The following is a 25,308-nucleotide window of genomic DNA, read 5'->3' on the forward strand; positions in this document are numbered from 1 at the left end:
AACTTGAGAAAGGAAAAAAGGAAGTCAAACCTCAGAACAGAGTCCGGGCTAAAACAACCAAGGCAGATATAGGCCAGGGCGTCAGGGCCTCTGGGCCTCCCACCAACCCCTAAGTGGGAAAAGGGTACAGAGAGAGGGGAGAAAAACACCCAAGATGCAGGGCCCGCGTCAAGCTGGGTCACCACCTGTCTGGTCTCCCAGCATCTGGTGGCTTGCCCACTGTGTTCCCACGGCAGTCCGCAGCAGACGAAGCCTCTACGACAGCGGGTCTCCCTTCCCATGCAGAGAAGACTGAAACCTCCTATGTGCATCCCGGCCAACAGGGCACTTGTTGGTGTCACCCCTGTTTCACAGCAGAAATGACCACGACTGGACTACATGACCAGGAGTGAAGATCAAAACTTCTCCTCCCTCCCTCACTGCATTCTCCCCTCTTTCTCTATCTCACCGGCCCCTCCTCTTTCCTGCCACATCACTCGTCTGCTCATTCCTTGAGAGTTTTCCCTCTTTCATGCCTGCGTCCACCTCTTCCTCCTGTTCTTTTCTTCCTTTCACTACTATGAAACGGATGCTAATGAGTCCCAGTCGCCATTGTTAAAATAGAAATTTATAATAAAGTTGTCCATAAATAAAAATCAAAATTGAATTTTTAAAGAATCCAGACAGACAAGTTGAACATCTGCTGGTAGTTACATTCTAAGGGAGCCATCTTACCTGTAACCCCAGAAATATGCACAGGTACCAGGGGGGTACATCTTCTATGGTATAAATCATGTCCGATCTCTGGGGGTCTAGACTGCCGGTACTATCCAGGGTTTCGGCAAGAGAGCTCTGTGAGTGACAGGGAGAAAAGGCATTATTTAATAGAAGCAAGGACCAGGAACACACTCAGCTTGGAGCAGGCCACTATTACTGAGAAACAACTTTATGAAGTGGTGGCCATGCTTTTGCAAAAATCAGCCTTGGCTGCCTTTGATGCAAGGCTCAACACACTCAGCGAGACGACCAGTCCTCAGAGTTTGGGGGCTCGGTATCCCTTGTCACAGACTCATCCCCAAGAGCACCCAGCTTGCTCAGGGTTTCTCTCCAAGCCCAGGGGGCCCTACACAGAGAGGGACGTTCCCTGGTTGACCCCATAAACGGATGCCTTGGCATGAGCAGTTCTCGAGTGGTGCCTCAAAGGAAGAAAACGTTTTAAAACGCTAACCACTTTCAGACAAAGAGCACTAATCTGTCCCTTCTACCCTTCTCTTTCTCCTTGCAGGGATGATCGCTGAACTTCAAAACAAAGTCCTACACCCTCCTATCAAAACACAGCTGCTCTGACACATGGCGAGTGAAAAGTAAAATTCGAAAGGACACAGGATTTCAATTTTTGTTTAAAAACAGACTAAAGATATATTGATAGTTTAGGGGACAGGGTTTTTTCCTTTCCTTCCCCCTCCCCATTACTACAGACTTCTAAAAACATTAAGTGTTGTATGCTTTTTGAGCCAAAATCTTCACAAAGACTGGACACTTTAGATTATAGTCTAGACGTATTCAGTTGATGTCTACATTACTTCTCAGCTAAACAGAAAACTCAAGATAACCTCAAGTCATCTCATGTACCCTCAAAACTGCTCTGGGTTCTAAAACTCTATGAACAATTTCTTAGAATCCGAGATGGGCACTTTAAGTCTTTTGTAACTTAAAAAAAGTGCCTAAAAAGAAAAAGTAAGATGGTTCACAAAAAAGATGATGACCTTCTGACATTATCTAGCCCCACTTGTGCCCTCTTGTCCATGGATATGGTCCACAGAAAGACACTGACTCCCTGTTCGTCAATCGATTTCTTGTGCAGAGGCAGACAAGGATTTGGGGCCCAAATACCACTGAACAAAGGAAGTGACGCAGTTCAGCCTCACCTTTTAAAGCCTAAGGGTAAATAAACGTCTGATGTAAGTTGACATTTGAGCTAATCCAAACGAGAACTGAGGTTGACCTTTCAGAGAACTTTTCCTTCCATTTTAAACAAGATAGTGGCAGATCTGCATTCCTGAATAAGTTAAAATGGATCACGTGTGCCTTTAAAAAATCTGTTGGTAGGGGTGGTAGCGAAAACACATGGGTGTGAACAGTGTTGTATGCACTAATGTGCAGGAAAGGGTTAATTCAGCAGGTCTGGGTTGTCCAAGCCCTCACACATTTCAAAAAAATGGCTTGGGGGGTGGTTGGGTGGCTCAGTAGGTTAAGCCTCTGCCTTTGGCTCAGGTCATGATCTCAGGGTCCTGGGATTGAGCCCCACATCAAGCTCTCTGCTCAGTGGAGAGCCTGCTTCGCCCTCTTTCTCTGCCTGCAGCTCTGCCTACTTGTGATCTCTCTGTCAAAATAAATAAAATCTTTAAAAAAGAAAAAAATGGCTAGGTCCTTGCCTGGCAATTGGGAGACAGCCTGTTAATCCTTGGAATAGCCTGGGGTTTTTTGGTTTAAGTTTTTCTGTTCATTTGAGACAGGGAGGGAGGGAGAAAAAGTGAGTGAGCAGGGAGGAGCAGAGTGGGGAGGGAGAAGGAGAATCCTGCTCTTAAGAATGTGTCTAGGGGTACCTGGGGGGCTCAGTCAATTGAATGTCCAACTCTTGGTTTCAGTTCGGATCATGAACTCATGGGTCATAGGATCTGCCTTGCATTGGGCTTCGCACTCAGCACCCAAACTGCTTGAGATTCCCTCTTCCTCTGCCCCTCCCGCCCAACTCTGTCTCTGTCTCTCTCACACACACACTTTCTCTCAAATGGATCTTTAAAAAAAAAAAAAAAAAAAAAAAAAAAAAGCTTTTAAAAGTCTAAAATGTAATATAAAAATGAATTTAAGAGATAATAAAATTTCCAAGAACTAACGGATATGTTTACAAATTAGAAAAACCCACCAATGAATTAACGAAAAACTATTCAGATATTCTGGAAGGCAGCCATGATACCACCAATGTTGCTCAGACTCAGATATTTTGAAAACTCAATAAAACAATCAACTGCATTAAGAAAGACCTTAAAACAGAAATTTAAAAACAAAGGGAAATAAAACATGTTGACAGAATTTTTTTTAAGAAAAGGAATAAAAAGTGCACATGAAGGAGCATAAGAGAAAACAGATATGAGTAACAAAGTAAGGGTCACAGGCTGGAAGTGGGAGAAAAAAAAGAAATCAAACAACATAAGAAAAAATGATTAGAGAGAAAGGATAGCTAGCGAAGGCTAGCAAAAGAGATCCAAAATATGTCCCTCAAATAAGAAAACCAAAAGAATAGACTGAAACAAAAAATAAAGACAGAATTTAAGACAGCTTTCCTAAAATAAAAGGGTCCTTAATGCTAAATACTCCAAGTGCCAAAAAACACTGACCCAGAATAGTCAACATCAAAACATATCTAAGTAAAGTTACTGAATATCAAAGATAAACAAAGAATCCAAAAAACAGGCAAAAATACCAAGATGCTGATAAAAAGAAAACAAGACTGGCCCAATTTCTCCACAGCCAAAATCAATACCAGAGAACCAAAGAGTAGCAACAACAAGGTATGACTCAATTATTCTCTTATCTTTGTACTACACAATTTTCCAAGCATATACAAAGGTGGAAATATGGAATATTTCCAAATCTCTCTCTAGCTTCAAAAATTACCAATGCTGTATTCTTGTCTAATCTATTCCAAGGGAACTTCCTTTTTCAAGAACTGCTGGTACCTTAATTTTAAACAGAATCCACAAGGATTGAAAGTTTAAAAGGTCTTTAACTTTAAAAATAAATCTCAACATTACAAAAATAGGTTCATCTTTAGAATAAATGAAACAAGATGGGATTGAGAGGGAGACAAACCATAAGTGACTTTTAATCTCACAAAACAAACTGAGGGTTGTTGGGGGGAGGGGGCTTGGGTGAAGGGGGGGTGGGGTTATGGACATTGGCGGGGGGGTGTGCTTTGGTGAGTGCTATGGGGTGTGTGGACCTGGCGATTCACAGACCTGTACCCCTGGGGATAAAAATATATGTTTATAAAAAATAAAAAATTAAAAAAAAAATAGGTTCATCTTCTATTTAACAAGCTTGGTAACCATTGCAACCACCCAGCTGTTGAAACAATGGGCAGCAAAAGACCCCAGTGCCAAGCCAGTGGGATATTCAAGTGGGTACACATTATAACTACTTCACTTGTAACTAGTTCCACATTTTGGCAATCTCTGCTTCCTAAAAACCTCATGCATGCTGTTTTACATTCTCCGGTCCCCCATGCAAGGGACCTAGGAAGTCACACATCATAATAACCCCATTTTATAGATGAGAAGGTAGAGACCCTGAGGAGCCAAGCGGGTCGCCCAGCAGTTGAAAACAGGCTGTCCACAAAGGCTGCACTTGCCACCATGCTACACAGCCTCCCAGGAAGAGCAGGGTTGCTGCTTAGAAATTGCCAGAAACAATGGACTCTCTGAAATTGTGATTAATAGTGATTTGCCCAATACCGCTGCAACCACTTCACGTGCTGCTGTAAACACACATGCTATAAACATATTTTGCCCAATACTGCTGCAACCACTTCACGTGCTGCTGTAAACACTGTAAAACAACAAATTGCTGATATTTCAATGGGAACATCTAAACCGTTTATGTAGTTACTTCATTCCTGTTCCAAATACCCTCACTATAAACAAAGTTCAATTCCTTCAACATCCCCCAAAGAGGAATCCCAGTAATACCAAGGTCAAGTTCAGAATGTATTGGGCGTGGGTCTCAATGCTATGGTCTTAAAGATTCATGGTCCGGGACTCAAGGCATTATCCTTCTGGTCCCTTTCATGAATAAATCCCTTTGAGCACATTCCAAGATGGGTATCTTGTAGCTAACACCATATTAACCAGCATTTACTATAAGGAGCTCAAGAGTATTAAAAGATACCAGAAGTCAAGTTTTGTATAAAATAAGAAAATACATAACAACTAACAGCTTGCTATAATTAGGAAAACAAACATGAATATGGAGAACATGTGGGGTGATCTCTCTGGCCCCCACTCATCCTGTCTCTCCTGCAAGGTTCCAGTGTTACTTCATGGTCAAGTGTTCAAGACACAGCCTTTCCATGCCCTTGAAAAAGCAAGATCCCACAGGGTAGTATCCTCCGAAGTTTTCTTTGCATGAATTCAAGACAGCAGAAGGCCTAAATTTCATTTTTTCTCTAAAACACGGATTGTGATAGCACCTCTCTAATTGGGTTGTGGTGAAGACTAACAGTGGCCCCTTGCCTGAATCATAGAGCCCAAGGTCTGGACCATTCGCACCATTTAATACATGACAGCTCTTCCCCCGAAACCTGTCATTTCATAAAGAAAAGCAGCCAGTGAAACAGAAAGATATCTTCTCTCCCTAGTACTCAAAGAAATACGAATGTTTCAAAGTTTAGACAGTGAAAAAGATTTTCAAACAGGCAAATAAATGTCTAGCATAAATGAGCCAGACATTCTTCCTGCCAACAGTTCACTAGAATCAGTAAAAGGTACTGCCAGAGATGTTAAAAAGCCCTCAGTGTTAATGCTCATTGTTATTCATTTCAAAAGATGACCATCGTTTCCTGGATAATGTAGGAGGGAGTCCAAAATCATGACAGCCTATACCCTGGAAATTCTGGTGACTCTGATTAAGGGCCCAGTACACAAAAAATGGATATAGCCAAAAGAGTCTATGAATTCAGAAGCACTCTACTACAAGATGTAGCACTGGATGCTGAGACCCAAGCAGGCCGGGCGGTGGCTCCCTGCCCAGATCCTGCTCCATGGGCTGTATCTCAGCTGCGGACGTAGGCATAGGCCAACATGTCAACAGTGGCCACTTGAATTCCTGCACTCTGAGGACCACTTTGGAATCCAAGACCACAGGAATTTTAACATCTCAGCATGAATCTAATAAGCCTCCATAAAATTTATAATAGACTGACCAAATTTATAACAGCTTGACCAAAAAGCAATACTGGCCAAGATAGCCAAAAATGGAAAAAAACCACAAACACAAAAATTTGATTATTCTAGAATTTCAATATTAGCATCCTTGTTCTTTATCATTTTAGTGATGACACTGTAAACTTCCAGTGCTAATACCCAGGCTGGGTACTATTTGCAGGCATCGACTTTCTAGTGGTCTGTTTCTAAAATATTAAGTGAACACTATCTAGAATATTAAGTGAACATTACCTAAAGTACCATCCAGGGTCGCCTGGCTGACTCAGTCAGTAGAGCATGCACCTCTCAATCTCAGGGTTTTGAGTTCAAACCCCACAGTAGGTGCACAGCTTACCTTAAAAAAATACAACTGTTCTAGAATAACATTACATTATAGAAACTAATTAGTAAATTTTCACAGTGAAAATAAAATGTGCTTTAAAAGTCTACCAAATTGGAGTGGCCTGGATGGTTCAGTCTTTTAAGTGTCTGACTCTTGATTTCAGCTCAGGTCACGACCTCGGGGTCATGCTCTGCACTGGGCATGGAGCCTGCCTAAGATTCCCTCCTTCTCCCTCTACCTCACCCTCCTTTCTCTCTAAAAATAAAAAATTAAAAATTAAAAAATAAAAGTCTACCAAGTAAAACTCAAATGAAGTTGAGATGTTTTAGAGCTGTCGTGAAACCTGTAAATATGTCACTTTTCATAATTAGCCATAGTGACCGACCCCCCCCAAAAAAAGGGGAAAAAATAAATGAAGACATCTGGACCCTCTTTGGGCAGGTCTCTCCTGGCCCCTGTGAATAGGTTCACATATACTGACCTCAAAGAGATGGGAGGAGGCAAAAAAAAAAAAAAAAAAAAGATTTTCCCATCTCAGCATGTGATTTCTATCACTCTGTTCATTGTCACAGTCTACATAAGCCATCCACAGGCTTCTCTTTTTTTACATTATGAAACAATTTAATAAAGCTTTAAGTACTTTAACTAAGGATATTTAATACTCTCAAAGACAGTTTCAATCTGAGTTTTCCCATCATCCAAATCATCTCCTGAAAGACAGGAGTGAGGAATATGAAATCTTCTAATGCCACTAATGTGGCAATAATATCCAATTAATACATTATAAAACATTCTAAAGTATCGGTGCTAGGTCATTTTTAAATGTATGCTACGCAAGATCTACTGGCTTCTCTTATTCTCGTTTACCACAACAGAATAGTACCAGGCACAACACTAATAACCACCTATGTTACTATTTCATCTAATCCTAACAAACTGAACAGACACTAACATTTTTATTCCCTCTTTGGAGTTGAGGCACCTGATACCCAGAGAGCTTAAGTAATTCCCCCAGGGATCTGGGTCACAGTAGCACCCAGAGCTGAGTCCAGACTCACACTCTGAACCACCTCCCTCAGCATCCTGCTTGAGGTCTTTAAAAGTAAGGACTTCTATATGGGTCTCACCTTAACTGCCATCAAGACAATTAAGTCACTTCCACTCCTCCTCATCCCTTCTATTTCCATTGTGAAAAGAACACACCCAGTCAGGGGCATGGAGAGGAGTCCCCAGGAAAGACAGCCACGCCCTGCAGCGGGCCTGGGACACGGGGAGGAGGCTGGGCCCAGGGGGTACCTTTTCTGCTATGCCGTTTTCCGTCGTGTAGATGGCCATGAGTTCGGTGTCTTCATTGTCCTGTTCCCCGCTGGACGTGGCACCTCCATTTATCACCACCTGCAGAGAAGCACTTCATTTATAGGCTGTTTCACGGCACATCGCTGCGCTGTGTGGTAACATTCTCCCCAGACGCCTTTTATAATCTTCGTAACAGACCCAAGCCGTGTGTGTTCTGCCTACCAAATCGGCCGAGTTTCAGGTTTTCTTAAAAGAACCCCTGGACAAGTGTGCACCGCCTCAGCAACTGTGTGTGTTTCTGGCAGCGGCAAGCAGTGCACTGCAGGTCCTACATGGGAGGCCGGAAATGGAGTGGCCCCAGAAAGCCCTGGGAGTGCCCCCTAACTCCCAGGAGGCGTAGTGGGGTGCCGGAGCCGCAGACTCTGGTGGGGGTCGGGGGAAAGCATCCTATGCTGCCTTGGTCAAGATCCCTTCCCAAGTCACCGCATGATGAGGATTCTGAGCGGCATCCCCCCGGGAGAAGCAACACACACTGCTCATAACCCAACGGGCTGACGTTTCACACTGTGGTTACTATACAAACTAGCTTGCCAGCACAGGCGCAGGCAGGCAGTAACGGGTGGCACTGGACGGGCGTTGGGGCTGTTCATGCTGACAAAATCTAGTTTCTGGGCCCTCAAAGTAAGGACCAGAATTCATCACCACCGTCACATGTGCCTGCCCTGATGAGGCAAATGGAGTCATCTTAGGTCTTGGAAGCCTGTAGCAATCTTAAAATATTTTTACTCTTTAGCCAAATGGCTCCATTTCTAGCGATCTATCTTGAAAAATTGGTACTGAAAAATAACTATGCAAGAATAGCAGCACAACTTTATTTTTAAAATATAGAGAAAAAAAGACAAAGTACATAAAAAGTTTAACATCTGGTATTGTAAAGTATATTAGAGAGAAGTAAAAAATCAGTGATGGGGTAAAAGACGGTCCAGCGCAACGACTATAGGCCACAAAGGTCGGTATCAGTAGTTGGTAAATACCTGCAAATCAATAAAACAATCTACAGGAAATGGGCAACTGACAGGAATCTACAACTCACAGGAAAAAACTTAAATATCTAAATATTTAAATATTTAATAATTAAATTATTTAATTATTAAATATTTAATCTGATTAGCTGTCCAACCTCATTTAAAATTATAGAAATGAAATTTTTTAAATTTTCATTTTTTAACATAAACTAGGGGGATATTTTATTTTTTTAAAGATTTTATTTATTTATTTGACAGAGAGAAATCACAAGTAGGCAGAGAGGCAGGCAGAGAGAGAGAGGGAAGCAGGCTCCCCGCTGAGCAGAGAGCCAGATGCGGGACTCGATCCCAGGACCCTGAGATCATGACCTGAGCCGAAGGCAGTGGCTCAACCCACTGAGCCACCCAGGCGCCCCTAGGGGGATATTTTAAAAGATGAATCTGCTGTTGACCAGGGTGTAGGGAGAAAAGCTACTCTCAGTTATTAGAGAGATTACATTCTTGGTGGACTGGCCTTTCTGGAGGGTAAGTTAGCACCAGAACAAAATAGGCATCTTCTTGGACCCAGCAATTGCACTCACAGAAACTTATCCCTCCAGAAATATCCATGCAAATGATATGTGCATTCAAGACTGATGACTGATATTTAAAATGCTGAATCCCTGGAAACAACCTAAATGTTCAAAAAAGAAAAAAAAGACACTACAACCAATGGGAGAAAAAAAGATAAACATTGTAAGATATAAGATACTGATTTCAAAAATAATGTGACTGGAAAGAAAAAGCCATTAAAAAAGAAAAAATAAACTAAGGTACTAACAAGGAAAGAACTCCAAAAAATATTGCTTCTTTAAAAAGTCACAAAATAGGGGTGCTGGGTGTCTCAGTGGGTTAAAGCCTCTGCTTTCCACTCAAGTCACGATCCCAGGGTCCTGGGATCAAGCCCCGCATCAGACTCTCTGCTCAGCAGGGAGCCTGCTTCCTCCCCTCTCTCTGCCTGCCTCTCTGCCTACTTGTGATCTGTCTGTCAAATAAATAAATAAAATCTTTAAAAAAAAAAAAAGTCACAAAATAGCCTAGAATTATCCTAATTATGCTTTTTAAAAAAATCTTAATAACCTCCCTGTTTTGAACAGTTGGGAAAGGATGTAGAAAGACTCCAAACCAATGATAGGAAGGCTATCCTAGGGACAAGGACTAATGATGGGCACACATTTCATTTTTTATTCCCACTCCTCCTTTAACATTTGGGTCTTTTAGAATTGGCATGTATTTTTGAGTTATTTGTTTGCTGCCTTTTTAAAAAAAAAAATTTTTTTTTATATTTTATGTTACATTAGTCACCATACAAGTACGTCATTAGTTTTTGTTAGTGATCCAAGATTCACTGTTTACGTATAACACCCAGTGCTCCATGCAATACAGGCCCTCCTTAATACCCAACCCTTTCTAAACAAACAATAAAAAAGATGTCCACCAAAGTATTAACTGTGGTTGTCTTTAATCAGTGGGGCCATTTTCATCTTTTTCCCTTTATGTATTCTGGAATTACCTATAATGAAGACAACTACTTTTTGGAATGGGGAAGAAATTATAACAACTAAAGATCTAGTAAGCAGCACAGCTTAGATTGAGGTGGTCCAAAGATATTTCAATCCCCCCTTTTTTAAATAGTTGAAAAAATCAGGCAGTGAAAAATTCAACTTCTTATACAGACTGATAACCTAAGCATTGAGGCTACTTTAAAGAATGCCAGAGATCTGCACTAACTAGTACGTAATTTTTACAGAGCAGAGTTTTCTTACGGCACCTTGAAGATTTATTTCTAGGACTACCTCTTAAGTCATGCGACAGCTTTTTTACACAAGTTACCTGGGTTTGGGACATTTGTTTGCCCGTAAAACCAGCTGCCAGCAAGAGAGACCTTCCCAGCCAAGTTCAAGTCTACAACAGGAAACACTAACATACTATCAGAGCCATTCTCCAAGTCCTATCACAGCAGTGCTCAGCCCACGGAGACGCCAAGATGTACACACACTCATGATGAACTCTCCTACTACAACAACGCTCAGTTACTAAATCATCAAAGAAACCCAGATGGGATTCAACGTCCTGTCCTGGCTAAAACCCCCTTCATCTGCACACATGGCCCACTGCCATGGAACAACTGCTCCGTGGGGACAGGGCTTCCTTCAAGGTGTTGAAAAGGTCTCAGAATTAGGCAGCAGTGATGGTTGCCCAACACTGAACGTGCTACATGTCACTGAATTGTTCGCTTTAAAGTGGTTAATTTTGCTAACCAATTGTGAGCATTTCACCTCAATGATTTTTTTAAATTCATATATCGGCATGAAACAGGAGATTTTGGCAGGATTTATCAATTCCCACGCCTTTTCGGACTTACTCCACACACACACACACACACACACACACACACACACACACACAATGAGGTAAGTACTATAAGATGCAAATGCTTCCCAGCCCAGGCAAATACTCACATATTCATTTGACGAAAGGTCTGAACACCTGCAGTGCCCAGGCCATGAAGATACAGTCCTGGCATGCCACCACCACCCCCACCCCTGCCTCCAAGGGGTGCCACCTGCAACAGGTGCCAGGCTCAGGAATTCGGACTGGAGACAAGGGGCCCCAGGGAGCTGCAAAGCAGGGTCAAGCAGAGGCTGGCCACGACAGGATGCCCCTGCAGACGGCTGCTCTGCTGGCGGCAGGCGAGTGGAAGGGCGAGGTGCGGTAAAGGGCTTGACAACGGGAACAGAAGCAGGCAAACCTTTAATGAAGCTGCTGCTGGGCACTCAAGACAGCAGTCTGGGCCAAGGTGTGAACAGCGCTCTGGGACAGGTAGTGTGGTTCGGGAGAGAGCAAGGATGTGGTCCTAATGCCCCTGGAGACTGCCGGGATGGGAGCACAGCATTGTGGCTGCTGGGTATGGGCGCCAGGCAGACACCACCACAGTCAGACGGGTAACACACTAGCCCTGCACTGAATGTCAGGGTCAGGGGGAAGGCACCCCAGCCACTGTCCAGTTCAATCGCCTGGGCCCTGGGCAGATGTGAGTCCTGGTCCCAAAGAGGCTGGTGCAGGCAGGGCCAGAGAAATCAACTGTTACAAGAGCAGTGGTTGTAAACCTATCAGAAAGGTGGCTGATTCCTGGAAATCACACAGGACGCTTACTTTCCCAGGCCAGTGCAGGATGTTTATTTAACTATAAAGAGGACTGACCTAAATCACCGTGATTTCTAACATTTTTCCACAGGTCAAGCCATGCCTGAGGACCTCAGAGTCCAACTTCCATCCCTATCAGCCTCCAGTTCCAGAGCTGCACTGCTGCCCTCCACCCTGGCGCCCTCACATCCTACTCCCAGCACTCTGCCATGTCCTGGAAGGTGGGAGGTTCTGGAGCAAGCAGCAGATGAACGAAGTTTCTACTGAAGGGAGAGGAAGACCTGGCAACGGAGAGAAGTGAGGGGGACAGGAGGTGGGGATGCCCACAAGGGCGCCTGCCTGACCCGCCGCCTCCACTGTGTGTGCATGCAGGAAACGACCAAACATGACTGAAAAAATAAAACACTGCTTTGTTTTACTAATATGTTTCCTTTGGTTTACTAAATTAGCTATTCTGATACTTTAGGCTTTTTTCTAAATGTGAATTTTTTTAAAAATCAAATTTAAAATCCATTCTTCAGAAAAGCACAGATTTTTAAAAGGATTTAAAAAAAATTTCACATATTTGAATCTCTAAATATTACTTCAACTGGGAAATAAAACACAAGTTGGAAAGCCTCTTTAATGTAATAAAACACGTTTCCTTTTGTGTTATTCATAGCATGGCTGTAACACCGCATCTTGGCATCTTTCATCCTAGGAAACTGATCTAGTTTTTATTTTTAAAAAGGGGGAGGGGATTATTTTTGGGAACAGGATGTCCTTTCTCCCCACCAACCAAAACTATTTGAAACCAGACCTGATGGCTTTAAATTTTTCTGCTACACCAGTATTATAGAATCACTCCATCAGCTGTGAATCAAGCAGGTTTTCTCTGCCTGCGTTTGTTCCCAGTATGCAAGACTGAGGTGGTCTCTGTGTGGGACAGTGTGTCTATCACTCTGTAAACATGTCTTTCTTACTCAAGTATTTTATTTCTAGTAAACAAAGACAATAATGCTAATGTACTTGTTTCTAAACAGTAATCCTAAGACGGCCAAACGTATGGGAAGCAGGAGAGACAGGCGCAATAGAGGAGTGCAGTGCTGAGGGTCAGTGTCACAGCAATGTCCGTTTACACCGACAGCAAATGAGCCTGTGTTACTCACACAAAGTGGCAGTGAATGGCAGCTGAGGACACCTGCAAGTGGAAGGGGACAGGGACCTGGGAAACCTTGTGCCTCTGATCAGAGGTTCAGAGCTCAGTCCATCACCTGCTTGGGGTGTGGTATAAGTCACCTACCACTCTCACGTGTCCAATAACTAAGTGAGCTGTTTTCTACGTACTCACTTTGAAAGTAAAAATGAAGTACCCTAAATTAACTGTTTTCTACTCTTTTAATAAGAAGGTAGCATTATTCTTTCCCTCCTACACACACACACACACACACACACACACACGAGATTATTTCCTCTAGTATCCGTATCTATAATTAAAATGTCTTTAAAGAACAGCAGCATCAGGGAGCCTGTGTGGCTCAATCGGTGAGGCTTCTGACTCTTGATTTTGGCTCGGGTCATGATCTCAGAGTCATGGGATCAAGCTCCAAGTCGGGCTCCAGGCTGGGCATGGAACCTGCTTGGGATTCTCTCTTTCGCTCCTTCTGCCCCTACCCCCCACGCCCTGGCTCGCAGCACTTGCGCTCTCTAAAATAAAAAAATTAAATAAATAAAAAGAACAGAGGTATCAATCAAGATTAGTGTTTCTCAGCCTTTTACCCAAACCCCTTTTAAAAGATTATAAAAGAACATAAAAAACCTCCCAACTACTTTCAATATTCTCTGAAACTTCAAAATTAACTACCATGAAAAAGAAATCAAAGGGAGTATTCTACAACACACACTAAGCCTCCAGAGCCTGTGGGTCTTAGATTAAGATACTCCAAAAGAGGGCGCCTGGGTGCCTCAGTGGGTTAAGCCGCTGCCTTCAGCTCAGGTCATGAGGGTCGTGGGATCGAGTCCCGCATCGGGCTCTCTGCTCAGCAGGGAGCATGCTTCCCTATCTCTCTCTCTCTGGCTGCCTCTCCATCTACTTGTGATTTCTGTCAAATTAATAAATAAAATCTTAAAAAAAAAAAAAAAAGATACTCCAAAAGATATAGTTGCAACCCTGAAGTTGTCTGAGGCAACAAAGTCCCTTACCCTGTTTCCCCTGTTTCCTCAAATATGGCAGCCCCACGACACTCTTCGACAACCACTACTGCAGCCTCCTTCACTTGCACTCTCAGCTTCTTAGGGCAGCCTCTTCATTTCCTCAGCCCTCTCCAGAAGGCGCCTAGGGATGTAGTGGCCAGAGTACCCTAGGAGTTCCAGGTCCACTCCCCTCCCCCGCCCCCGGCCCTCAGCACGACTGTTCTTTGAGAGGAGTCAGAGGGGCATCACCTCTCCCTGGCTCCAGCCCCCATGCCGAAGCACTTTGTGGGCTGATGTGCCTGTCGGTGGCCCACGAAGAAAACTCCAGTGCTCCTCCTCCCACACAGCCCGTGACAATGGTGATGGGACAGCTGATGTTTGTGGGGCACAGATTCACACCAGTACTGGCACTCATCTCCTTTAAGGTCCCCTGCCTGCCTCTCTGTTGATCTCTGGTTTAGGGAACAGAGTGGAGATGCAGAAGATAAGTAGAACATTTATTCACTGCCTACCCTGTACATTATCTGAGGCTAATACGCATGATCTCATTTACTTCTCAAACATCCCAGACGCAGACAAGGAGGCTGTGACTACCAGTAGTGACAGGCACAGCTCTGGCTGGAGTGCCACCAGTTCCCCCTCCATCCCCTCAAACTGCTACGACAGTAACTTCTAATAGGTCTGTGGCATTTCTGATCTTTGGTACAGCTCAGCACAGACAAATGGGTTCGGGTGGGGAAGACAGACATTCACAAAGAACATGAACAGCCAAGGAACACAGGAAAAAAAGTACCCTCCCTCATGAAAATTCAAAACTAGTATGCTTTGCAATAAGTTTAACATACATTAGGCTAACATCTACTCTCGCAAACACTTGAGAAACAACCCAAGACCCCAGTGAAAGTGCAAAAGTTAGATCCATAATTTGCCATATGTCACACTACAAACAACTTTTTTTTAAATTTTTTTAAAAGATTTTATTTATTTATTTGACAGAGATCACAAGTAGGCAGAGAGGCAGGCAGAGAGAGAGAGGAGGAAGCAGGCTCCCTGCTGAGCAGAGAGCCCGATGCGGGGCTTGATCCCAGGACCCTGGGATCATGACCTGAGCCGAAGGCAGAGGCTTTTAACCCACTGAGCCACCCAGGTGTTCCACAAATGGCGTTTTCAATGGCATCAATATGCCAGGTTAAAACATGAAGCTAAAGGGCTTTATAAAGCAGTGTGTGTGTGCATCAGACTTTTATAAAAGAACTCTCAAATATTTACTTCAAATCTCTAGAAAGAAATACGCAAAAACAGCATACTGTTTTTCTGGCTGATGGGACTCTAAATGATTTGTTTTCCCCTCCTTATGTCGCTCCATAGTTTCTAAATTTTCCAGAGTGAACATATTTCTCTTGTAAGTAAAGAACTTATACAAATAATGAAACAATGACAGAAAAGAAACCTATGTGCACTATAAGAAACAACAAGGAAAAGAAAACTACACTCCCATTTTATTCCAACACCACGTCTGTACCATAAAGCCTGGGGGAAAACGTGGATGCTTTAGAACAGGTACAATTAAAGGGGGTGGGGGAAACAAACACCGGGTAATTGGTGCCATGCAATTACCCAAGCCTATCATCCTCCTCAAGTACTGCACCAAATCCTAACAGGAAAGGAGCCTTTTCTCCATCAGAATTACAGACTTAGATTACGGTAAAGAAATCCATCTGAAATACCTTACCTCTAACTGTTCAAGTCAGGGATCCTGCCTACCTAGCTTAGGTAAACACAGGGCAGGAGTGAATTGAGAATTTAGAGGTAAGGGGTTCAGGAGGTATAAACACCTCCAAGAAAAAGATATCTGAATGCAAAAGGCACAGGAATGACAGACAGGGCTTGGAAAGGAACATGGCCAGGGGGCAGGGAGACCAAAGACCCCAGCTGACATGAGTATCCAAAGAACCCAGTGGCCCCAGGGATGGCGCTGATGGTGGGAGGGCTTGATCAGGTGGGGAAGGGGAAGCCTGGGCAACTGCTTCTGTTGCACGCTCATCACATCTCGTAAAGCCTGGAGCACAAAGCAACCCTTAAATAAGAGCAGAATGGACAGGAGGTGCTTTAAGGCCCAGATTCTGTGGATTTGGCCACATGCAAAAGTAAAAGACAATCAGCTAAAATGCTCGTCGACTTTGTAAACCTCCTCTAGGAAGTGACTGCACCAACTCTGTTATTTTATCATCATTTATACCACATTGTCTGTGTCCTAACTACTAGGCGGTAATTTTTTTTATTATGAACATCTCTCATTTAAAACTACCAAAGCTCAGGGGCGCCTGAGTGGCTCAGTCGGTTGAACGTCCAGCTCCTGATTTCAGCTGTGTTTGTGGGGTCCTGAGACTGGGCCCAGTGTTGGGCGTGGAGCCCACCCGCTTAAGAATCTCTCTCCCTCTCCTTCTGCACCACCCCCAACTCATGAGCACATTCTCTCTCTCTCTCAAAAATGAGGTAAAGAAAGGAAGGAAAGGAAAAAAGAAAAACTACCAAACTCTATTTGAATTAAAAGCTGAAACACTAGGGGTGCCTGGATGGCTCAGTTGGTTAAGCGTCTGACTTCCACTGAGGTAGTGATCTCAGGGTCCTGGGATTGAGCCCCACGTGGAGCGCTGCATCCATGGAGAGTCCGCTTCTCTCTCCCCCTCTGCCCCTCCCCCATTCTCTCTCTCTCTCTCTCTCACGTGCGCATGCGTGCACTCTCAAATAATAAAAATTTTTTTTAAAAAGGCTGAAATACTAAATACTATCTGAAATTTCAAAACCAGAGCATAAAAATTGGTTTTTAATAGGGCACTTGGCAGGCTCAGTCAATGGAATATACAACTCTTATTCTCAGAGTTGTGAGTTCGAGCCCCACTTGGGTATAGATATTACTTAAAAATAAAAATCTTAAAAATTATTTAAAGATTTACTTTAGACAGAGATAGCATGAGCAGGGGAGAGGGACAGAGGGAGAGGGATAAGCAGACTTCCTGTTGAGTGGGGAGAGCCCCAGTAGAGGCTCGATCCCAGGACCCTGGGATCATGAGCTGAGCCAAAGGCAGACACTTAACCAACTGAGCCACCCACGTGCCCCTTTAAAATTAATTTTTAAGAACACAAATTCTAAAAAGAAAAAACAGAAAGAATCTCACACCATGCATCAAAATCATTTGTATCCCATCTTTCCAGTGTTTTTCCAGTGTTTTTACTTCAAAGCCTGTATCACGATATCCCCTTTCCTAAAAAATATTTTCTAACTGATAGACTTCGAACAGAAAAGACTGATTATCTTGGCTATTCAGTTTTGACCTGTTGAGCACATACCCTCCCTTATCACGGCCACAACGCAATAGATTCAAGCTCTTATCCTGCACAAAGAGAGGAGTGAAACCAACCCTCTGGGAAACTGCAGCAAACTTCATTCTCCTCATCCTCTAACCATTCTCAGAATCACACACTGTTGATCCCAAGATCTAATTATTCTTCAGGAAGAGAACATTTCCCTATTATTACCATCTACTGAGACCTTGGTGTTAAGATCTAACAACTCGAAGCCTACTTAGGAATGCACTAAAGAGACCCCACAGCCCCTGGCATTAAAGTCACAAGAACAAGGGTGTTTTCCAGGCTTCCGTGCTGTTTTTTAAAGAGAACTATTTGCACAAATCTTGTGCCTTCTTTTCACTGCTAAGGACGAGCCTGTTCAAATCTGCCATCACGGGGTCAGGGGCTTAGAGGAGTCACAGTTACATAACATGATTTCTTCACTCACCCATGTCTGCCCAGCTCCCTTCTCTTGAAGAAAAAGCAAGGGGAGGGAAGGAAGTAAAGAGGACGGGACAGGAAAGAACGGGCACCTGTCTCCTGGCAGCGGTTTCCACAGCATGGCTGAGCTGCTGCTCCCCGACCCAGTACACCCAGCTGCATTGGGGATCTCTTTCGGCCTGCTATATTGTGACCTCCTTTCTCATCTCACAATCTATCACCTTCTCCACTCAAGGTTTAAACTTCCCTCCCTTCACCAATAGCTTGAAAAACAAGGACAATGTCTTTACCGATGCTGATAAAATCCCACAAATCAACGGCCAACAAGGAAGGCCCTCCATTTCTCTGGTTTGCTGGATTACAGAAGTGGTCAACGCTGGCACATGTATACAGGAAGAGAAAAATGAATTTGTAGTAACTACAGAAAGTGGGAGGAAGGAGACCCACCTATATTTTCTGATCCATTTCATAGCCTTCCAATTCAAAAATAGTTTTTCTCATTTAAATGCTTTACTGTATTTTCCACATTTCCTAATGTCAACAGGTATGACTTTTACAACCAGAGCTGGGGTTTTCATGTTTAAGTCTAATCATATGGAAGAATTTTCTAAAAGTTTCTCTCAAAGAGCTAAAATATTTCCAGGCTTATGCTTGGTTATAATCAAGGTCGCCAAACCAGGCCCCTCCAGGAGGACAGGGAAACTGGATGGACGTGTGTGCAGGAACAATAGACCCGAACCAGGACCGCCCCAACAAACCCAAACGTCAGAGAGCCTGCGTGTGACCGTCTTTTTTTTTTTTTTTTAAAGATTTTATTTATTTATTTGAGAGAGAAACAGTGAGAGAGAGCATGAGCAAAGAGAAGGTCAGAGAGCGAAGCAGACTCCCCATGGAGCTGGGAGCCTGATGCAGGACTCGATCCCGGGACTCCGGGATCATGACCTGAGCTGAAGGCAGTCGTCCAACCAACTGAGCCACCCAGGCGTCCCTTACAAGCCGCTTCCTACCTGGTGACTCAGAAGCGGTTTTCTGTGCTACAAGATGCCAACGCAACAGTGTTCAGCGTGGATTTCAGCTGGTCACGCCTGCAGTAACACAACAGGACCTGCACCCTGGCTGACCGAAGAGGAGGCAACAGATTTCCCAGGTGCCAAGGGATCAGAATTTCCCTGATCGGAAATGGACACAAAGCATCACAAAAGAGCACTCTAATTCAACTCCATGTTTGATCAATACCTCATCTCCCCACACCAACTTTAAAAGAAACAAACAAAAGCCCTGGTGATCCATGTGCTTATTTCATACTTCATTCCCTCAACACACCCCCGGGTGCCCAACCCCAGTGCCTCCAACCCTGACCTCATAGCCCACACCCAACCCAACACTAAATCTGGTCCCAGGTCACATTGACCTCTTTGCTCCTCTCAGAGCCACTTGGGCCTCACCCACCTGGTTTTCCTCCTAGATAGCCCCAAAGACCCCAATCCCCAGTTTCTCCACCCTGGCAGGTCTGCCAAACCCTGACCCAAATACCTTCTCATGGCCTCATTACCCCACTGGTGTCTGGGGTACAGCCTGCAACAACTCTCCCACAAACCATCAATCCACTCCGTCCGGCACAGGCCACGCCCTGGTAAATCCAGCAGCCCACCCTTACTCGCCGTCTACAAGGCTCACAATGCCTTTGTCACTGACTGTCCACACAGCTTTCTTGGTTTCCCTCCCGCTGCAGCAACTACTCCTTACCTACACCTTTGCTGACTCTCCTCCACCTCTACACCCTTCTAGGCCCTTGGACCTTCCCTTTCACCCCTAAGGACATTATCCCCCACGTGCTAACATTCCATTCCCCAGCTTTAAATATCCTCTCCCTCTGCTCACACCCAGTAAGTAGCTCCGACCCACACTGCTTCCCCCAAGCACCACAATCTCCAGCCCTGCTAGATTCTACTCAGGGTCCCGGCGGCCGGCTCCACACTCCTTTACTGCCCCCAGCTCCCCACCCTGGCCTGCTCACCCGTCTGCCTCCCCACACCTCAGTACCTGGCCACTTCTTCCTGAGGCTCAAGTGAGATACCGGAAGCTGTCCTGGCCTGCCCTCTCGTACTTCCATCCCCCTCCAGTCTTTGGGTACCCTGGTCAGCTCTGATCCGTGGCCCGACCACCTCTCACAACGCCCACGAGCCAGAACCCTGGCTGGAGCCACTGTCAGCTCAGCCGCCCTGTGGCACTCAACTCCTGACTGGTCTGCTCCCTGCTCGGCAGCCACAGAGAAACTTAAAACTAGGCAGAGCAGGTCGCTCTGCTCAAAGCCCTCCAACAGCTTTTCCTCAGGGTCAGGAAAAGCCAAAATCCCTCCCAGGGCCACATGGCCTACATCTTCTCTATTGACCCCATCCTGCCCTCTGTCCAGCCACACCACCTCCTCACGGTTCCTCAGACATTACGGCCACAGCGGCCTTCACTCAGAGGGCATCTCCTCAGGGCAGCCTTTCCCGGCCAGCTGAACGTGCAACACTTCACCCCTAGCAGCTTCTACTCCACTTCCCGAGTTTATTGTTCCATTCATATTTACCTACATCTACACATCTGACCTATCTCTAGCATGTGCTGCCTATGTCGTGACCAGCGTGGAAGCTCTGTGAGGTCAGGGATTTTGGTCTAAATCCCTCCTGTTTCCCAGAGCCTTAAACCTGTGGGAAGCTCTCTCCCTATTTTTAAGGGATAAATCAATTAATGGCCTGTGGCTAAATGATCTTTATCTGACTTCACATTCTGCTCCTCGTGATCCCTCTTCTGTGATTTATTCTCTTCCCAGAATTTGTCACTGGCTGCCATTTGATGCTTCTGCTTCTTTGTCCATCTTCCACCTCCTCCCATTGTTGGAAGTCAAGGCCAAGAACGCAGGAGCCACACAGGCCCCCAGCGAACATGGGCTGCAGGCAAAGAGTCCCTTTCCCGCCTGCCTTCCCAGACCACAAGCCATTCTCACCTGGGCTGCCAGAGCCCCCGTGACCAGGATTTCTGTCTCCAGGCCCTTCCTCTCACAGCACCCATGGCAGGAATTCTCTACCCCGAAGATCAAGCAACTCGGCTGCAAGCATTCATCCCCGGCTGCCCACCTCCGTTCTCTGTATTCTGACTGCACCAACCTCATGCCCAGAACAAGATACGGCCAGGCTGCTCCCTGTCTATTTCCCTCCTCTTGAGCTGCTTCACTGAGATGTTTTTCAGGACTTTGAGGCCATCTCCCCTGAGAATCTCTTGACAGGCCAAGCCTACCCCCATAAACATGGCTGGGCAGGGGTCCTTCCAGGGTGCTCACGCAGCACCCCAGACTGAACTCAAACTCTGACACTTAGGGTTTGATTGCAGACTTGCCTTAGGGAACCTTCAAAACTTCAGCCAGCTGTGAACTTGGCACTGAAATGCCGACGTGCTGAAACCTGCTGTACTACAAGTGGGACTCTGCCAACACGAAGTTCAGGCTATTAACTTGGTGTCCCCTGCACAGCCCTCCGAGTTCAGATGACACAGAGCTCTCCACACCCAAATGCAGACCTTCTCCTGCAGTCCTTCCTGGCCTGTGTCCTTAGGGCAGGACAGTTCTTCAAGACTATTCACTGTTTTTCTGGTTCTAATTTCTCTCCATGTGGCATTCACTTGTATTACACATTTCCTACTTGCCTTTAAAAGCACACAAATTTGCCTAACAAGATTCCCGTGGGATAAGGAGAGCTTTTATTATGTTTCTCTTACTTAATATCAACTCTGATCACATGATCTAACTTCTGTAAGAAGTTGCAAAGCTCCTGCTCTTACTGTGACCTATTCATTATTCCTTTACTAAATAAGGATTTACTCTTTTTCTCTTTAAAGTATTGTCATGCACCTTTGTTTTACTTTGTGTAAAGAAATTCTAATTCCTAGGATGCCTGGGTGGTTCTGTGGGTTAAGCATCAAACTCTTGATTTTGGCCCAGGTTATGATCTCAGAGTCATGAGATCGAGTCCTGTGTCAGGCTCGGCGCTGGGCATGGGGCCTGCTTAAGATTCCCCCCTCCAGCCGCCCTTGCTCACGCATGCATGTGCTCTCTAAAAAAAAATTGAAATATAAAGAAACTGATTCCCGGGACGCCTGGGTGGCTCAGTTGGTTAAGCAGCTGCCTTCGGCTCAGGTCATGATCTCAGCATCCTGGGATCGAGTCCCACTTCGGGCTCCTTGCTCGGCGGGGAGCCTGCTTCTCCCTCTGCCTCTGCCTGCCATTCTGTCTGCCTGTGCTCGCTCTCTCCCCCTCTCTCTCTCTGATAAATAAATAAAATCTTAAAAAAAAAAAAAGAAAAAAAGAAACTGATTCCCATTCCATGTGAGTTTCAAAAAAAAAAAAAAATCAGCCCTTGCCACATCTGAGGAAATTCTTATCCAACACAATGCAAAACCACAGCAACAGAAGCTGGGAGACCTGTCCGGGTGGCAGGAGAGGGAAAAAAAATCTCAGAAGAAACACTCAGAAGGGGATTTTACACCAAACAGAAAACAGAACAACTGGAGAATTATTTTAAAATAAGTACATTAGGGTCCTCGGTGATTTAAATGAAGAATCATTTTTAAACAACACAAACATATATACACAAGAAATTAACAACCAAAAACAGGCAGGAATGGAAACAGAAATCTCAGAAATAAAAACTACAAAACCTGAAACAAAAATTTAACATAAACACACGACTATCCACAAGGAATTAGTAAACTGTAAAATAACACTAGGGAAACCAATCAGAAGTTAACACTAGCAGAAGACAGCCAAACCACGAGAAAGTAGTTAAAGAGAAACACAGACTGGAAAACTGTAGTGTGTAATTAACAGATGTTCACCCAATAGTTGAGAGCAAAATACAGTTATTTTCAGATATACAAAGACAAAGGTAGCGACCATTCACAGAACCTCAGTGTTTTTGTTTGGTTTAATGAAAAGTGATCAAAGAGGGAGGAAGAGGAAAACCAACAACAGGGAATAAATATGAAAAAAGATAAATATGCTGTGGATTTAACTATCTGTAGAGTATCACAATTTGAAAATGAAAACAAGGGGCGCCTGGGTGGCTCAGTGGGTAAAAGCCTCTGCCTTCAGCTCGGGTCATGATCTCAGAGTCCTGGGATCGAGCCCCGCATCGGGCTCTCTGCTCCGTGGGGAGACTGCTTCCTCCTCTCTCTGCCTGCCTCTGCCTACTTGTGATCTCTGTCTGTCAAATAAATAAATAAAAATCTTAAAAAAATAAAAATAAAAATAAAATGAAAACAAGTCAACCTAAAACTCTCTGCCATAGTGACAGGGCAGGTGGGAGGGAAAGGCAAGCTCAAGTTCATGTCTCTCAAGTAGAGGGTGAGGGTAAACTGTGTGCTGAGCTCTCAGGCAGCAGGAGAGACAAATCAACACCCAGGCACAAATATTCCTTTTCATTTTTCAAAGACGATCTAATTTAAACTTGGAAAACCACCTTGCCTCTTCCTCTAGAAAACCTGTCAACCCTAAGCCTTCAACACAACAGAGAATCAGTTTTTCTTAACAGTTTAAATTTAAATTTTTAAATTTTAAACAGTTTAAATTTTAAATTTTAAACAATTTAAATTTAAAATTTTTAAAAGTTTAAAAATTTCACTTTGGGGGTGCCTGGGTGGCTCAGTGGATTAAGCCGCTGCCTTCGGCTCAGGTCATGATCTCAGTGTTCTGGGATCGAGCCCCGCATCAGGCCCTCTGCTCAGCAGGGAGCCTGCTTCCCCCTCTGTCTCTGCCTGCCTCTGCCTACTTGTGATCTCTCTCTCTGTCAAATAAAATAAATTTAAAAATCTTAAAAAAAAAAAAAATCCCACGTCCTCCCTCTATGCATTTTAAAAATTTCACTTTGTAGGAACAAAGAAAACAGTGATGTTGGTTGTAAAATCAGGGACATCTTTCTGGGAATTAATAGGATAAAAATCAAAATATGAATGCCAGTCAAGTCAATCAATGTACTTAAGGATACGTGTTCACATCCTTCTTACTGGGTAATGCCACAGTAAGGCCAATTCCAGGACCATGCTTTCAGGAATTCTAGAATGATATTCTTGCCCTTAACCTCATGAACTTACTAAGAGAAAAACACTTGGAAGCAAGTTCTCACTAAAGAGCTTTTTCCTTTTTTGAACCAACACTTCAGGTAAAACTTTATACACATCAAATCATAATCCTACATCTGGAAAAGTATTAGCACTGAATTAATGAATGTGCATAAGCAGCCTTCTCTAACTGGTAACACCTCTTCAGCTAAAACTGCATCTGGGATACTGCCGCCATGATACAAAGCAAGACTTCTGGCTTTGGTTGGTCATTCAGTCATTCTCTACCCTGCAAATGTGAGTGTGAAGCTGGGTCTTAGGTTATTTCATTGGAACACATTTTGGGAGCCAGAATGCAGCTTTCAGCACCCTCCAGCACACAGTAAGCACTGGGCAGGGTGGTTTTATGACGTTCACAGCCACACATGCTTCCTTCCCAGAGTTAATCCCATCAGGTGACTCCAACACACAGCACGGCCAAAGCCACAGTCACCCAAGAGGGTTCCCAAAGACCATCTCACGTGCAAAGCCTTCAGTTTTTGAACGCCTTAACCTCCACTGAAAACAGGAGTATTACAGCTAATCCTATGTTGATTCAATATGGAAACAACTGGAGAGTGAGTCAAGGGGAGAGAGAGAAGGGAAGAGTTACCGGAAGAGTGAAGAAAGCAGGATGCTTCGCTTCATCTTCATATTTGCCTTCAGTTGAACTTCCAGCCTCCATGGATTTGGACGTAGTGTTCTTACCGATACCCATCATCAAGAAAAAATGAGCAGTTCAGCCTCTGGACTGCAGGGGCTGGAAGAGAAGGCTTGTGCAGGCAAGGCGCCCAGGGTCTGAGCTGGCTCTTCCGGTGCCTGGAGGGCCCGATGCTCAGGCAGAGAGGAGCTCCACAAGCGCCGCCATCTCTCAGCACCTAGAGAGAGAGAGAGGAAGCAGCCAAATCACCACAGGCGCGTCAAGGGCACAGGACACACATTCTCTGTGTGTCCTAGAGAGAAATATAGTGTATGTTACATCCAAACAGGAAAAAAAGCACATCACTTAATCACACTTTTCAAGTCCCCACAATCTTCAGGGAGCCCTGCAGATTCTGAACCACCCCCTTGAGAGGAGGACCATTGAACTGGTCCAGCAATACCCAAGTCCAAGGGTGAGAAGGCTACATGGGGATCTCTCTGACACATATGATGGTACAGCTCTCACAGCCCAGCACTCTCCAGCAGAAACCACTGCAGGGATGAAAATGCCCTGTCCAACCCAATTGTCTCTTCCCACAGGGCTGTTGGAGAAACTAAAAACAAAACAAAACAAAACAAAACAATAACAAAAACAAACCCCCCCTCTTTTTAAAAAGATTTTATTTATTCATTCAACAGAGATAACAAGCAGGCAGAGAGGTAGACAGAGAGAAGGGGGGAAGCAGGCTCCCCGCGA

At 44.5% G+C, this 25,308-nt stretch overlaps 1 protein-coding gene across 9 annotated transcripts in view; it reads right to left on the bottom strand.

Annotated features, from left to right (window-relative positions):
• Nucleotides 1-25,308, bottom strand: part of SLC23A2 (solute carrier family 23 member 2) — a 130,898-nt gene that overhangs the window by 47,715 nt on the left and 57,875 nt on the right. For all 9 annotated transcript variants that reach the window (XM_059133879.1, XM_059133874.1, XM_059133880.1 and 6 more), the window contains 3 exons: nt 24,523-24,787; nt 7,600-7,698; nt 715-831 (listed from right to left, as the gene is read on the bottom strand). In XM_059133879.1, the coding sequence (XP_058989862.1) occupies nt 715-831; nt 7,600-7,698; nt 24,523-24,630 (324 nt within the window). In that variant the 5' untranslated portion in view covers nt 24,631-24,787. The remainder of the gene's footprint in view (nt 1-714; nt 832-7,599; nt 7,699-24,522; nt 24,788-25,308) is intronic.

Source organism: Mustela lutreola, chromosome 9 (assembly GCF_030435805.1).
Source record: "Mustela lutreola isolate mMusLut2 chromosome 9, mMusLut2.pri, whole genome shotgun sequence".
Classification (NCBI taxonomy): domain Eukaryota; kingdom Metazoa; phylum Chordata; class Mammalia; order Carnivora; family Mustelidae; genus Mustela; species Mustela lutreola.